The sequence below is a fragment of the Malania oleifera genome, chromosome 2, assembly GCF_029873635.1.
Source record: "Malania oleifera isolate guangnan ecotype guangnan chromosome 2, ASM2987363v1, whole genome shotgun sequence".
Classification (NCBI taxonomy): Eukaryota; Viridiplantae; Streptophyta; class Magnoliopsida; order Santalales; family Ximeniaceae; genus Malania; species Malania oleifera.
In genome coordinates this window covers 148062217-148077589 of record NC_080418.1, presented here as the reverse complement: position 1 = coordinate 148077589, position 15373 = coordinate 148062217, and the positions used below count along the sequence as shown (strand labels likewise).

At 36.7% G+C, this 15373-nt stretch overlaps 1 protein-coding gene across 1 annotated transcript; it reads right to left on the bottom strand.

Annotated features, from left to right (window-relative positions):
• Nucleotides 1-1827: 1827 nt before the first annotated feature.
• Nucleotides 1828-3227, bottom strand: LOC131148453 (peroxidase 54-like). Its single transcript, XM_058098151.1, has 2 exons — nucleotides 3089-3227; nucleotides 1828-2288 (listed from the first exon to the last, which is right to left on the bottom strand). Exons 1-2 carry the CDS (start codon nucleotides 3225-3227, stop codon nucleotides 1828-1830), a joined length of 600 nt encoding a protein of 199 aa, XP_057954134.1.
• Nucleotides 3228-15373: the final 12146 nt, after the last annotated feature.

Genomic DNA, 15373 nt, shown 5'->3' with positions numbered 1-15373 from the left:
CAATCTCCGGAGATCAAGTGGTGAGAGACCACTACCTATACATCGACACCTTCATCCCCTTCTTCCTCTCTCACTCTCACGGCCTCCCATCTAACACCCACATGGCCTCCCCCTTCATACACCCACACGGCCACTCCTCCCTACACTCCATAGCTGTGTTTATATTGGTGTTTCAAAACTTGTACGAAGGATTTACGGCGTGATCTAAGACTTGGATTGAACAAAGCCAAGTCATCCAATGAGTCTCTTGGTAAATTCTGTATTTGCTTGAGCCCTTGCTTATTTTGTGAACCATTGCTAGTAGCCTACAAATCCATATTTGCATAACCCATTTGAATCCATAGATTGCAACATTGTTACTTGCTAGTTAAAATCAATTGTATGAATATTCATGTGTTAACTTAGAACTTGAATCTTAGCTTTGAAATTAACATCTATACTCATAAAACTAGATTTCTTGATCAGTAAACACTTGGGACTTATTTTCTGGACAAACACATACACCTTTTAAAAAATCCAACAACTTGTGAAAGGTAGGCTAGGTATCATAATTTATGGTGTTTATGTTAGTTAATTAAATTTTTAATCCAAAGTGTTTTGATCGTTTGTGCTTGTGTGAGGGTTGAACCGTAAGACATAGGTCAATCAATCCCGTCCTACATCATTCAAATCGGGCATACGAGTTTCAAACTGAGTGGGGTTAGTTCTACCACATTCATGAGATTGAAGTGAACGTGTCAGAGTTGACAGTGTCCAAAAACTCCTCCCCATTTAAAAGTTAATATCAACGTTAAAATTGTATGTAGTAATCAAAGTTCGATATTTAATTAAAATTGTATGATTTGTTATTTAATTATGTAGTAATCATTCTTGATATCAAATCATTTGTACTCATAGTATTCGAAAATTTTATTCTAATTTGTTGTGTAATTATTATTTTTTAGGATATGTGATCGGTCAAATGATAATGAGGACGATGACGACGATGATGCAGACTATTTTTTGCAGCCCCTTAGTGGGCTCTAATAAAGAAAGGAGCTTCTTTGGGCCTCTACTAAGGCTGAGACTTAAGTGGGTTTGGACTAAACATGAATACCCTTACTAACAGTGTGTGTATGTGTTTATTTTATTTTATTTTATTTGTGTGTGTGTGTGTGTGTGTAGGTGAAGGTAAGACTTAAGTGGGTTTGGACTAAACATGAATACCCTTACTAACAGTGTGTGTGTATGTGTTTATTTTATTTTATTTTGTGTGTGTGTGTGTGTGTAGGTGAAGGTAACCTCGGATGGCTCAACTTGAAGATTTGAAGAAGCAACCTTTTCTTTTTTCGTGGCTTTTTTTATTTAATACTTAGTAAATTTTTCATGAATTTTGTAAAATGAATTGGTGATGTAAGGATAATGTGATATGGATGCATGAACATGCATTTTATTTCAATACGATGGGAGAATGGGTGTGTTAGAATTACTAAGTGAGGGCTACCAAGGTAGGTGAAGACCTTAGAAGGCAACCCAATTTAAAACATGTTTTTCAGCCACACAATTTTTTTTTAAGAAAAAAAAGAAAAAGAAAAACCACTTATTAATTATTTTTGGTGAAAATTTTCAAAATAAAAATCTAATAAGGTTTTTTTATATAATGCCCAAGCAAAATGGGGTTTCTCTAACATTGATGCCACAAAACCTCATAGAATACGAAACATTGATAATACAACTTCTCTCTCTCTCTCTCTCTCTCTCTCTCTCTCTCTCTCTTAGGATAAGGGAGGAATATACTGCTGTAAATTGCTTATTTAGCTCTGAGACACTTAGCTCAACAATGATCTTTTACGATGCAACTCCCAAGCTATTAGGACTCCTACAGTTCTTACGAATCTCTCCGTTATCTGCTCCAGTATGCACATTTATTTGGCCCATCTTGATAATGGCATCAACAAAGCTGGTCGTGAAAATCCCAGCATTGTTGCTAAAACTTATAACCAAGTCATTGGTAAGCTGTGCAGCATCACTACCACTTATGTTGGAGAATAGACTTTGGTCAGAACCAAGAAGGCCTTTACTATTGATCAAGTTTTTGAAGTAATTATTGTCAAATAGGTCAATTGAGTTGCGATCAAGAGGAACCAATGTTACATTATTGTCATCAGTTACTGTGCCCTGTGGGCATTTCTTCTGTAGTTCGGACAACATATTGGGGTCCATTGTAGGGTCTGGGGCTCCTGTTCCTTTGAAGTTGGATAACCTGTCGGCAAAGCTCTCACACCTTGCACGACCAATTGTATGCCCTCCTGCATGAGTTCAAACCTTATATTTGAATTTACATGTACGTGTGTGCGCGCATGTTCTTATTGTGTGTTTGAGAACTTACTCTATATTTGAGTGCTTTGAATTTGAAGGTTAAGTTCATATTTAGGTAAATTTTAGTAAAATATAATATAAAATTGTAATGAATTTTGTGTAAACACAATGTTATGTTGTACTTGTTGGATTTGTATGATTTGGAGAAAATTCAATGCAACTTTGTATTATATTTTGTCCAAATTCCTAAAGAAAAACACAATAACTTAATGATTATATATGCTCGAGCCAGGTGCCCATTAGGTTACCTATTTAAAATATGAATACTTTGATTATAATTAATACTCAATTTTGAAAGGTAGAATTTTCAAAAAATTAAAACTAATGTAATGGTGGTGCTAGATCCAATATTTTATATATATATATATATATATATATATATATATATATTAATTATATTTCTAGCATACTATGTCCCTATTTGAAACGGATTGAAAAATAAGTGCTTATTATGAAAAGTACTTAAATTAAGTACTAGTTTTAAAAATTTTAACTCACTTGAAATACTATAAAGAAAAAACAAAGAGGTGTTGTATTCTTAAAAATTTTAATTCACATTTGTTGAAGCATTGAACTGTTAAAGATAAAAATAATAAATATGTATGCTGTTTTCTTAAAATTCATGTTTAAACCTCAAATGTTCAACCACGAATTTAGAGTTTCACCGTTGAATTTAAATTTGTGCGAACACATATATCCATGTATGTATTTGTGCAGGATGTCTACGTACCTGACAAGGCCACCATTTGTGAGATGCTGAGCCCAACTGCCTGAAACTTGCCAATGATTTCATGTAATGTGCTATTAGGCGTAGGAATGCCTGCGTTTGCTTCTGCCAGGCCTGCTTTCGGTCCATCCTTTCTTCCCATTTCAGGTTTATATGAAGGTCCTCCACTCTGACCAAATTATAAAAGCATCACTCGTGCAAAACTCATTATAGGCATGTATTTATGTATGTATGTATGTATGTATATATATCCATGCATATAAACATACATATGTTCTTTTTTATTATATATTCGTAGTAAGTTAGGTGTAACTCTTATAGAAGATAAGATAAAGGGAAAACGACTAAGATGACATGGACATTTGAAACGTAGGTCAGATAATGCACCAATGAGGAAGAGTGAGTTGATTATTGTGGGAAGCAGTCGAAAGGGTAGAGGTATATCTAAAGTGATAGTATATTTCTCAACATTTAGAAATTAGAAAAAAAGAAAAGAAAAAAAGAGTAAACATAAAGCATAATCAAGAGATTTGCAAGCCCTACCCCCAGGGTGTGGTTCAGGTGATAGTGCGGGCTGCGGGAGTGCCTCTCACGAGGTCAGGTGTTCAAACCCTCCCGAGTTTGTTTCCGTCCCAAAATTCCTGAAATTTACCTCTCTTTGGAGTTGTGGGGTTGGCTTTGAGGGGCGCGGGATTAGTAACATGGACCGTAAAACGGACACGTGGAAACCCGGTGCGTAATCCAAAAAAAAAAAGATTTGCAAGCCCTTGATTGAATGCATCTTGCACATATTTGAATCAATAAGCTTCTCTTTTATGTATATGTACACATTGCATCTATTTGAATCAACAAGCTTCTTATATATATATAGATGCTGGATATTTATATGTTTTGAATCTATTCTGATGTTTAAACTTACAAGGGCAAAGCAATCATGAAAATGAAGTCGGAGTAGAGAGGCAGCCATTCGCATCTCAGCCACGACAGCCTTTTTAACCTCTTGAAATACAATGGTATTGAGCCTTGGACAACTATTTGCATAGAAATTTGTGGATAGTTGAGACTTCGCAGCTAAGCACAGCATCAAGAAAGTAATAAGGAAAAAACAATCCTCAAAACTATTTGAGTTCTTCATGATTATTTAAAAAAAGCTTGCAAAGAAAGAATGAGTCTTGTTCATAAATTCTACTTCTAAAACAAGCTGTAGGGCTAAGATAGAGATGTGCGATGAAAAACTAGAAACTATATTTGTAACTAAGTTTACATATGTCAAAAGAATTTTTTTTTTTTTTTTTTTAATTTTGAAACCCAAGGAATGATAGCTAGGATTAGTGTCATCGTGATTTTCTCCACTAATTAGTCATTCTTAATATATACTCATTACCCTATCAATAGGTATATCATTCCAAAGATAAATCTCCACTAATTAGTCATTCTTAACATATACTCATTAGCCTATCAATAGGTATATCATTCCAAAGATCACACAGGAAGATATTTTACCAGGAAAATGTAGTTGATTAAGTCCATGGACGTAGGGACATTTGCTATATATGCACATGGCATGTGCTTTTATTTTTCTCTATTGCCCTACTATAGTGCTAGATATCATCCCAAAAAAGCCATAGAAAAACTTTTCACTAGAAAAATGTATTATATGTTGGCGTGAGTCCCGCAATTAGCCAGCTATGGAAATCTTAGATTTAAGAATTCCTTCATTCAAGGGTCAAACATGATTGTAGCCGTAAATATTGTACATACATAGAATAGCTTCCTAAAATAGTTTCTTGTATCTCTATATCTTATACTCAATTTTATGGAAATGGTACAAATGAAAGTTACGTTTGACATGATATCAGAGCATGATCTTGGGTTCCCTGTTTTTTGATCAGGCAGAGGTCAAGATTTTGGTCGGCCTTCGTGGCTGACTCCACTGAAAAAATCCTGGATAATCTAACATAAAAAATGACGAAGGTTTTGTTAAGGGTCCAGACCTCTTCCTCTCCCATCACTAATTCCCCGATGATTCCAATCAGCATCAAGTTGGATGGTTCCAACTATGGACTAGGGTCCCAAGTTATTGAGATGTATATCTCAAGAAAAGAAAAACTGGGATACATTAATGGAGACTACCCCCAACCTCCAGAAACTGACCCCTCCTTTCGTAAGTGGCGCATTGAGAATGCCACGGTGAAAGGCTGGTTGATCAACTCCATGGATCATTCCTTGATCGTGAACTTTATTCACTACCCAATGGCTAAGCAGGTTTGGGATTCTCCCGCCACAACATACTTCGATGGAACTGACACCTCGTAGGTATACGAGCTCCGACGTCGTGTATCTTGAATGAAACAAGTAGGTGGATCCATAGAAAAATACTATAATGATCTACAGGGTTTGTGGTGAGAGATCAATTTTCGTCGACTAAATCTGATGAAATGTGCAACTGACATACAAAGCTACAACTCCATTTTACAGGAGGAGCGAGTAAACACTTTTCTTGACGGACTAGATGATCGATTGGATCATGTTTGGAGCGATGTTCTTCGCCTGAAACCTTTCCCTTCAATTGAGCAGGCATATGCTCATGTTCGAAGGGAAGATCTCTGACAATATGTGATGATATCTGGAAGAGAAGCAGTGGCTAGTGGTGCTGTTATAGCCATCAAAGGCGTGAAATCTGGCTAGTCACAAAAGTCTGGGTCCTCCTCACGATCCAAAGGTCATTTTGATGGGAATAAATGCACTCACTGTGGGAGTACAAAACATACTCAGGAAACCTATTTCAATTTACATGGCTACCCAGACTGGTGGCACGAATTACAAGCCCAAAAGAAACGAGATGCTCCTACAATTGAAGACATTCCAGGTCGAGCAGCTGTGGCCATGGCTGAATCTCAACTCTCTCTTATTCCCATGGCTGAACCATCTACATCAACCCCAAATCAAGGTAGTTGTGGTCAAGTTTTTTGCAGCTCTACTACTCGGAATGTGCCTAGATTATCGACTCCGGAGTGACGGATCATATGACATTTGATCCAAATGAATTCTCTAACACAACTCAGCCACGGAGAACTTGCATTGCCAATGCCAATGGGGCCACTTAGCTAGTCACAGGGGCTAGAACTGTGCCCCTCTCTCTCTCTCTCTCTCCCTCTCTCTCTCTCTCTCTCTAAGTCACACACTTCTTGTTCCATCTCTCTCTAACAAATTGATGTCTATGAGTCAAGTTACTGAAGAGCTTAATTGTGTTGTGCTGATATACTCCACTTTTTGTCTTCTTCAGAATGTTCTCAGCAAGAAGATTATTGGGCGTGGTACTAAGAGGGGGGGGGGGGGAACTGTACTACCTTGATGACTTCAGTCCAGGCAGAGCTAATCACACGCACCATCAAACCAGTCGCCATGAATGACAAATTTGGCTATGGCATAAGCGCTTGGGGCATCCATCATTCGGCTATCTCCGGCATCTACTCCCATCTTTATTTTCCCATTTGCAGAATGTGGACTTTAAATGTGATTCATGTATCAAGGATAAAAGACAACGAGTTTCTTATCCAGTTAGCTTGAATAAAACTAATATTCTGTTTGCATTGATACACTCTGATGTGTGGGGACCATCCCCAATACCTACTTCCCCTGGTCACCGTTGGTTTGTAATTTTTGTTGATGATTATACTCGAATGACATGGCTTTATCAGCTAAAAACCAAAGATGAAGTTTTCACCATTTTTCAAGCATTTCATGCCATGGTTTAGACTCAATTCTCTTCTAAGATAAAAATTCTTCGTTTTGATAATGGTGGTGAATTCATCAACCAAAGATTTCAGACCTATTTCCAACAACATGGCCTCCTCCATGAGACCTCATGCTCTCAAACACCACAACAAAATGGTGTCTCCAAGAGGAAAAATCGGCATATTTTGGAAACATCCCGTGCCCTACTCCTTGGAGCAATGGTGCCGAATTGCCATTGGGGGGATGCTTTGGCTACTGCGGTGTACTTAATCAACTGTATGCCATCTAAAATTTTACACTTTAAAACCCCCTTACAAATCCTCTCTACTCATATATCCCTTCCCTTAATATTGATGCTTCCTTCTAGAATTTTCGGGTGTGTTGCTTTTGTCCACCTCCACAAGAATCAATGTACCAAACTGGACCCATGTGCCGTTCGATGCTTATTTTTGGGATATGTTTTACATAAAAAAGGCTTTCATTGATGTAACGCCCCAACTTGGGTCTGTCAGGGAGCACTGCGTCTCTCCTCCTCCACCTGGACCAGACAATAGGGGGCGGGCCTTATCAGACTAATGACTGACCTCACAAACCAACACGTTTCCTTTTCAGTGTGTTTTGTCCTCATTCACACACTCCTGAGAAAACTTCCCAGGTGGTCACCCATCTCAAGATTGCTCCAAGCCAAGCACGCTTAACTATGAAGTTCTTATGGGAAAGCTCTTGAAAAGAAAGGTGCACCTTGTTGATATAGGTTGTAACATCTAATCCTTTTAAATCTTTTTATCCATGGGGTATCACATTCTCCCCCACTTATAGAACGCAACGTCCTCGTTGCGAATCCACATTTCCAAACCCAAACGATGTGAATCTCATCACACTTCCGGCTGGGTGTTGGCTCTGATATCATTTGTAATGCCCCAACTTGGGTCTATCAGGGAGCACTATGTCTCTCCTCCTCCACCTGGACTAGACAACAGGGGGCGGGCCTTATCAGACTAATGACTGACCCCACAAACCAACACGTGTCTTTTTCAGCGTGTTTTTTCCTCACTCACACACTTCCTGAGAAAACTTCCTAGTTGGTCAACCATCCTAAGATTGCTCCAAGTCAAGCTCGCTTAACTATGAAGTTCTTATGGGAAAGCTCCTGAAAAGAAAGGTGCACCTTGTTGATATGGGTAGTAACATCTAATCCTTTTAAGTCTTTTCATCCATAGGGTATCACAATTGCTATGACCCCACTACCAACTGAACCTATATCACCATGGACGTTACATTTCTTGAGTCTGAGAATTTCTATCCTTCACCAATACCCAATTCTTCCCTTCAGAGGGAGACTCAAGTAGAAGATACGAATTGGTTGATGGCCCCCGTAGGTGAGCATGGAATTGGAAATAGAGAGGTTGAACCGCATGGGGTACCACCAGAGATTAAATATGTCGAATTAAGAAATGAAGATGCCGAAAATGAAGAAGCAGAAAATACAGAGTACCATCAGTCCCCTCACTCCTCAGTACTTGAAGACCCCCCCTCCTCCTGAGAATGTCCCTGAGGTGAGTACTCTTGATGCACCTTTACATGCTAATATTTTGGATTCCTCTACTGGTTATGTGTTGCCTTTTAGACAATCGTGGGAAACTGCCGAACAGATACAGCCTAGATGAAGAAGGAAGGAAGTCCAAATACCCAATTGCAAATTATGTATCTACTTAAGGTTTGTCCAAGCCGCTTAAGACTTTCACTCAAACACTATCCTCTTGCCAAATTCCTAGTAGTGTTGAAGAGGCGTTATCTGATCTAGTGTGGGCGCAAGCAACGCAAGAAGAACTAGAGGCCTTAAAGAAAAATAATACCTCGAAGTTGGTCCCATTATCAGAAGGAAAAAAAATATTGGGATGCAAATGGGTGTTCTCTATTAAGTACAAGGCTGATGGATCAATTAACTGATACAAGGCGAGACTTGTGGCGAAGGGTTTTACCAAAATGTATGGCATAGACTACTCAGAAACCTTCTCACCAGTAGCTAAACTGAATAATGTTAGAGTCTTACTATCTCTTGTAGCAAATTTGGACTGGTCACTACATCAACTTGACGTGAAGAATGCTTTCCTCCATGGCAACCTTGACGAGGAGGTATACATGGATATCCCGCCAGGATATACAGGATCGGCTGGGAACAAAATTGTTTGTAAACTGGAGAGGGCATTGTATGGACTAAAACAGTCACCGCAAGCACGGTTTGGCCGACTTAGTTCAGCTATGAGGAAGTATGGCTATCTCCAAAGTAACTCTGACCACACTTTCTTCCTGAAACATCGACAAAGCAAGGTGACAACATTAATAGTCTATGTGGATGATATGATAATTACGGGGGATGACGCTGATGAGATCTCAAGGCTATAAGAACAATTGTCTACTGAATTTGAAATGAAAAACTTGGGAGGGCTTAAGTATTGTCTAGGAATAGAGGTTGCGAGGTCAAGAAAAGGCATACTCCTCTCTCAGTGGAAATACGTACTAGACTTATTAACGGAAGTGGGATTACTAGAGTGTAAACTTGTGGATACGTCGATTGTGCAGAGCCATAGGCTTGGAGAATATTCAGACCAGGTGCCAGCCAATAAAGTGAGGTATCAAAGACTAGTGAGGAAGCTCATTTACTTATCTCACACTCGTCCAGACATTGCTTACGCCGTAAGTGTGGTAAGCCAATTTATGCATAATCCAAGTGAAGACCATATGGGTTCCGTAATTCGAATTCTCCGCTTTCTAAAGTCATCACCAGGAAAAGGACTAATGTTCTCCAAGAATGCTCATCTAAAGATTGAAGGGTTCACGGATGCGGACTAGGCTGGGAATATCTTGGATAGAAATTTTACTTCAGGCTACTTTACATTTATTGGAGGAAACTTAGTTACATGGAGGAGTAAAAAGCAGAAGGTTGTAGCATTATCCAGCACTGAAGCTGAGTTCCGAGGCATGGCGAAAGGATTATGTGAGCTTCTTTGGTTTAGAGGTTTGCTAACAGAGGTCGGTTTTCCTCTTGACTCTGTGATGAATTTATTCTATGATAACAAAGCTGCCATCGACATATCTCACAATTTCAACATGACCACACCAAGCACCTGGAGATAGACCAACATTTCATCAAACAGAACCTGGAAGAAAAGATCATTTAATTCCCTTTCGTTAAATCTGAAGATCAGTTAGCTGATATTCTTACCAAGGTAGTTTCCAGCAGAAACTTCAACGACTCACTTGACAAGTTAGGTGTTAGAGATATCTACACACCAATTTGAGGGAGAGTGTTGGCGTGAGTCCTGCAATTAGCTAGCTATGGAAATCTTAGATTTAGGAATTCCTTCATTCAAGGGTCAAACATGATTGTAGCCGTAAATATTGTACAGACATAGAATAGCTTCCTAAAATAGTTTCTTGTATCTCTATACCTTGTACTCAATTTTATGGAAGTGGTACGAATGAAAGTTATGTTTGACATTATATGCACCATGAATGTAGGGATACTGTCTATAATTTTTTCTCTATTTTCCAATCTTAATAAGGCATATCATTCTTTTCACAATCCAGGTATGATATACACAATTGTAGGTGTCCATCTCTCATCCCTTAACGCTTTTGCCTCCCTCCCTTCCAAAGTCAGAACATGCATGAGACTTTTCATTAAGCATAGTAAGATAAATTAAGGGCACTACCGATGTTGTCGTATTACAGAAATGAAAAATTTACCTTTTAAATATCACTCTTTATCGGCTGCTTTGTAAGTATTATACTATATATATGGTATAACTGTAACACCCCAGAAAAAAATACGCATATAAGTATATATAAACATAATTAGTATACGTGAATGCTGAAAATTAATTAGATCATGTTTAAAAAATTAATTCTCTTTAATGGATAAGCATTATGTATATTATAGGAAAAGAAGACAGTAAGATGGAATGATTCTAAAAATAAAAAATAAAAAAATATATAAAATAAAAAAAATAAGTAAATAAATAAATAAAATAATTAATTAATGAGAATTATTATTTTAATAATATGATATATTAATATATTAATATAATATTATATTATATTATAATTTATTGAGCCAAAGCATAGGTGGAGAAGAAAATATGTGTGAAAACAGTTTTGCATGATTTCTTAGACAAAGTTAATAAATTAATTGATGTTATCTTGTTACACTAAAACTTATGTTGTCACACAATGATAATAATCTATTCCGTCTTATTGATAAGTGTCTCACCCGATGATTATCCAATATTTTTTAGATGCCATATGGAGTATAATAGTGATCGGAGTAGCATAGTGAAGCGTGGGTGGGATAGAAGGTTGTGTTTAGAATTATATTATTTTATTTGTATTAATAAATTCATATCTGTATTGTGATAATGGGATTGATATTGTTATATTTGGATAATTTAGTATTCTGGTAATTTTGCATTTAAGGTATTCTGCTATCTGTATCAGTGATTATTATAATATGAAATATTCAGGTTATTACAAGTGGTGTCATAAAAATTGAATGAAATTTTTCCGGGTCGTCACAATAATTATTTAAAACAATAGGTAAGAAAAAGTGTGATATTTGTTAGGTAAGTATAGCACTAGTCATCATGTTAAGTCCCCATGTAGTAGTAGTTTTTTCCTTCTTTTCCTTTTGAGGTACATTAAATTTAGGCTACATAATGGGAGGTAGCTCATCTTTTGTATATGTACTCCTTTTTGTTTAGAATTATATTATTTTATTTATGTGTTAATAAATTCATATTTGTATTGTGATAATGTGATTGATATTGTTATATTTGCATAATTTAGTATTCTGGTAATTTTGCATTTAAGGTCTTTCGCTGTTTGTATCAGTGATTATTATAATATAAAATATTCAAGTTATTACAAGTGGTATCAGAAAAATTGAACGAAATTTTTCCACGTCGTCAGAATAATTATTTAAAACAGTAGGTAAGAAAAAGTGTGATATTTGTAAGGTAAGTGTAGCACTAGTCATCGTGTTAAGTCCTCATATAGTAGTTTTTTCATCCTTTTCCTTTTGAGGTTACATTAAATTTAGGCTACTCCTTTTGATATGTACTCCTTTTGATCTCATAAGATTTAAGTTTTGAACCTCCAACATAAAAGTTCTAAACTTTAACCACTAAAACTGAGAGGAGTCATGCACTTGGTTGCATGTGGTTCAAAAAATGAGTCATGACATAAGTTCCATGACTTCCACCACTAATTAGTAACGTTTTATTACCGTATTGTTAATTTTGTATTTGCTAACCTATAAGGAATATCATGATTTAAAAGGTTATTTTAAGAGACCGTCTAATGGTAAAAGCTTAAGATAGAAGTTAAATTAAGAGATAGTTCAGTCATAAAAAATGGAGAATTTTATGTTGAAGATCTTGAGTTTAAATCTTGAAATGGACGAAAAGGACTATAGAATGTTAAATTAGTTGTTTCCCATCATATGTAACCCAAGCTGGCTCCAAATCAACTAAAGAACACATTTAAAAAAGTACTAAGCAAATGTAGGTTTTTTTTTTAAGAAGGGCGGCACCTCCATTTATTTATTGATAAACCATCACTTTTGGCGAAGAAATATCGTGGTTACAAGACAATCAAAGGGAGAAACAAAAGACAAAACTTTAAAGGTCTCCCAAAAAACAACACCAACATCCAGCCAAAATAGGATTACAAGTCCAAGTAAAACAAAACAAAACAAGGACCTACAAAACAAATCTCACGCAACAAAACAAACAAAAGATAAACAACATAAAGCATAAACCGAAACCAATAGGAAATCAGCTAAACATACCTCTTATAAGTCGTACCCATTTTCTTCAGTTTATACAACCCATTGATAACTATAGGGAGTTGACTACTATTTGTAAACAAATAATTCCTCCCTATAGCATATTGACGAGCCAAGGCATCTACCACTTTGTTCCCTTCTCTATACCAATGCTTTATCAAAAAGTCTACTCCCTCCAATAAACCAATCAGCTGCTCCCAAAAATCCTACAAATACCATAAGGAGCACCTATTGGATCTTATCCAATTTGCAACAATATTCGAATCACATTCAATATCAATACTAGTATGACCCAAATGTTTGCAAATCTTTATTCCCTCGAACACAACTCTCAATTTAGTTTCATTATTTGAACAAGAGCTAAAATATTTTAAAAAACAAAAAACAAAAGAACCTGTATGGTCTCTAAGGATGCTACCACCACCCGCTGGCCCTGGGTTTCCTAAGCTGCTCCCATACAAATTTAGTTTCAACTTCCCTTGCCCCAGTTTTAGCCATCTCACACATTGCATTGTTTTAATTATTTTATTCACAATTTGCACTTCTAGATTCTGCAATATCCGAAAATCAGCATCTTTTAATTGAGTCATTCCTATCATATTCCTGCTCAAAACCCCCACCCAATACTTAATAGACAGCCACACATCTATACTACTCTTCAATTTCCCCTCCATTTTAGCCACACATCTCCTTCTCCACAGGCTCCAAAAAACTAAACAAGGAATCAAACCCATCAATGATCCCAATTGAGAAAATCTAGAAGCCTTATTAAACCACATTTGGACTCTTTCTTTCCAACTTTGTTGTCTAAGGAAAAGAGCACCTACCTCGACCGAAACCTTCCTCCAAACCTCAGTAGCAAGGTCTCTCTTATTTAACACATGCTCCATATCTTCTGGTGGTCTCATCTCACAACAATTACACGCCGAAGCAAGCGAAATCCCCACCCTTCTCACCTTTTCATCAATACTTAAGCACTCAAAAGCGGTCTTCCAAATAGAGATAGCAATTTTCTTCGGTAACCATTTATTCCAAACCCACTTTGTCTAATCAAACTTTGGAGCTCTAACTCTGATAACATCCCATGTGGACTTTGTATTAAAGCAACCATCCTTTTCCAAAAGCGTAGCAGTATGTCCGAAGAGTTTCTAAGATTTCCCACCTTTTCCATCACTTCTTCCGCTTTATTATACCCTAGAATCCTCTGTAAATTTTCCACATCCCACACATTATTGATAACCAAATCTTTTAATCTGATATGTGAATGTGCACCATCTGGACACTCTGCAAACAAAGGTTCCGAATCTAGAAACTTATCATACCACAATTTTACATCTCCTTTTCTAACCTTCTACTTAGATTTGCTTAACAGTTTAGGCATACCCTACAGAAATTTCCTCCAAAAGGAAGAATCCGATCCATGAGATTTGCAAAGAGCAATATATCCTCCTTTCACATATTTAGCTTTAAAAAATCTAACCCCTAAAGAATTTTGAGTTAATAAATTCCAACCAAACTTCATAAACAAAGATCGTTGCACTTCCAAAATGTCCCTTACTCCTATGCCCTCCCTCCCTCTACTAGAACACACAATTTCTTCCAAACCCTCTATTTCATTTTTTCTTTTCCATCCTTAAAACTCCAGAAAAAAGAAGCAAACATACCTTGTATCTTTTTTATCACCAATTTCGAGACATTTAGAACAGCTAACAGATGCAAAGACATACTCGAAAGCATATGTCTCAACAAAACTAGACGACCTCCTTGAGACAACAGTCTACTTTTCCAGCCCTCAACTCTCTTACTTATTTTTTGAATTAAAGGGTAAAAATGACAGCCCTTCAATTTACCATCCACTATCGGCACACCTAAATACGTAAAAGGAAATTTACCTTCACTATAACCAGTTTCTTGAAGAATTTCTCCCTTCCTCTGAACACCCAACTTCTTTAAGAAAAAAATAGCTGATTTATCTTTATTTACCCTTTGGCCAGTCAAGTTTTCATACTCCTTAATCACCTCTATTATCTGTCTAACAGATTTTTTTCTAGCATTAGCAAATATAACAACATCATCTGCGTACACTAAATGGGATATAATAGGTGCACTACACGGATGTGCAAACGGTAAAATCTGCTTTTCAGACAGCTTTTTTTTTTTGAATTAATTTAGAAAGAACTTCTTCCATGATGATGAAAATATATGGCGACAACGGATCCCCTTGCCTCAAGCCCCTTTTTGACTTGAAGAAACCTTTATAAGTGTCATGCATCATGACAGAAAACCATGGGGGTAAAAATACAATTCTAAATCAACTTACAAAACCAATCTGGAAAACCAAAAGCATGAAAAATCTGATCTACCACCTGCCACTCCACTCGATCATACGCTTTGCTTATATCAAGCTTTAGCATTATATTACCTCCTCTCACCCGCCTATGTAATAATTTTGTTATCTCTTAAGCAAGTGTTATATTTTCAAAAATACTTCCCCCTTTCACAAATAAACACCTTGTTCTAAAGATAATAATCACCCATCACCAACAAAAGCTTGCCAACAAGGATTTTGGAGAAAATTTTATAGATTACTTTACAAAGGCTTATCGACCGAAATTTATCAAAAGACTGAGGATCATTTACTTTAAGAATAAGCACTACGTAAGAGGAACAAAAAAACCGAGACAACATATCACCTCCAAAGAATT

What these genes read in the sequence shown, in the direction of transcription:
- LOC131148453 (XM_058098151.1), bottom strand. Translation starts at nt 3,227, where the DNA reads ATGGGAAGAAAGGATGGACCGAAAGCAGGCCTGGCAGAAGCAAACGCA. An exon ending in ACAAATGGTGGCCTTGTCAG is followed by an intron (nt 2,289 to 3,088) that starts GTACGTAGACAT and finishes GAACTCATGCAG; the next exon opens with GAGGGCATACAATTGGTCGT.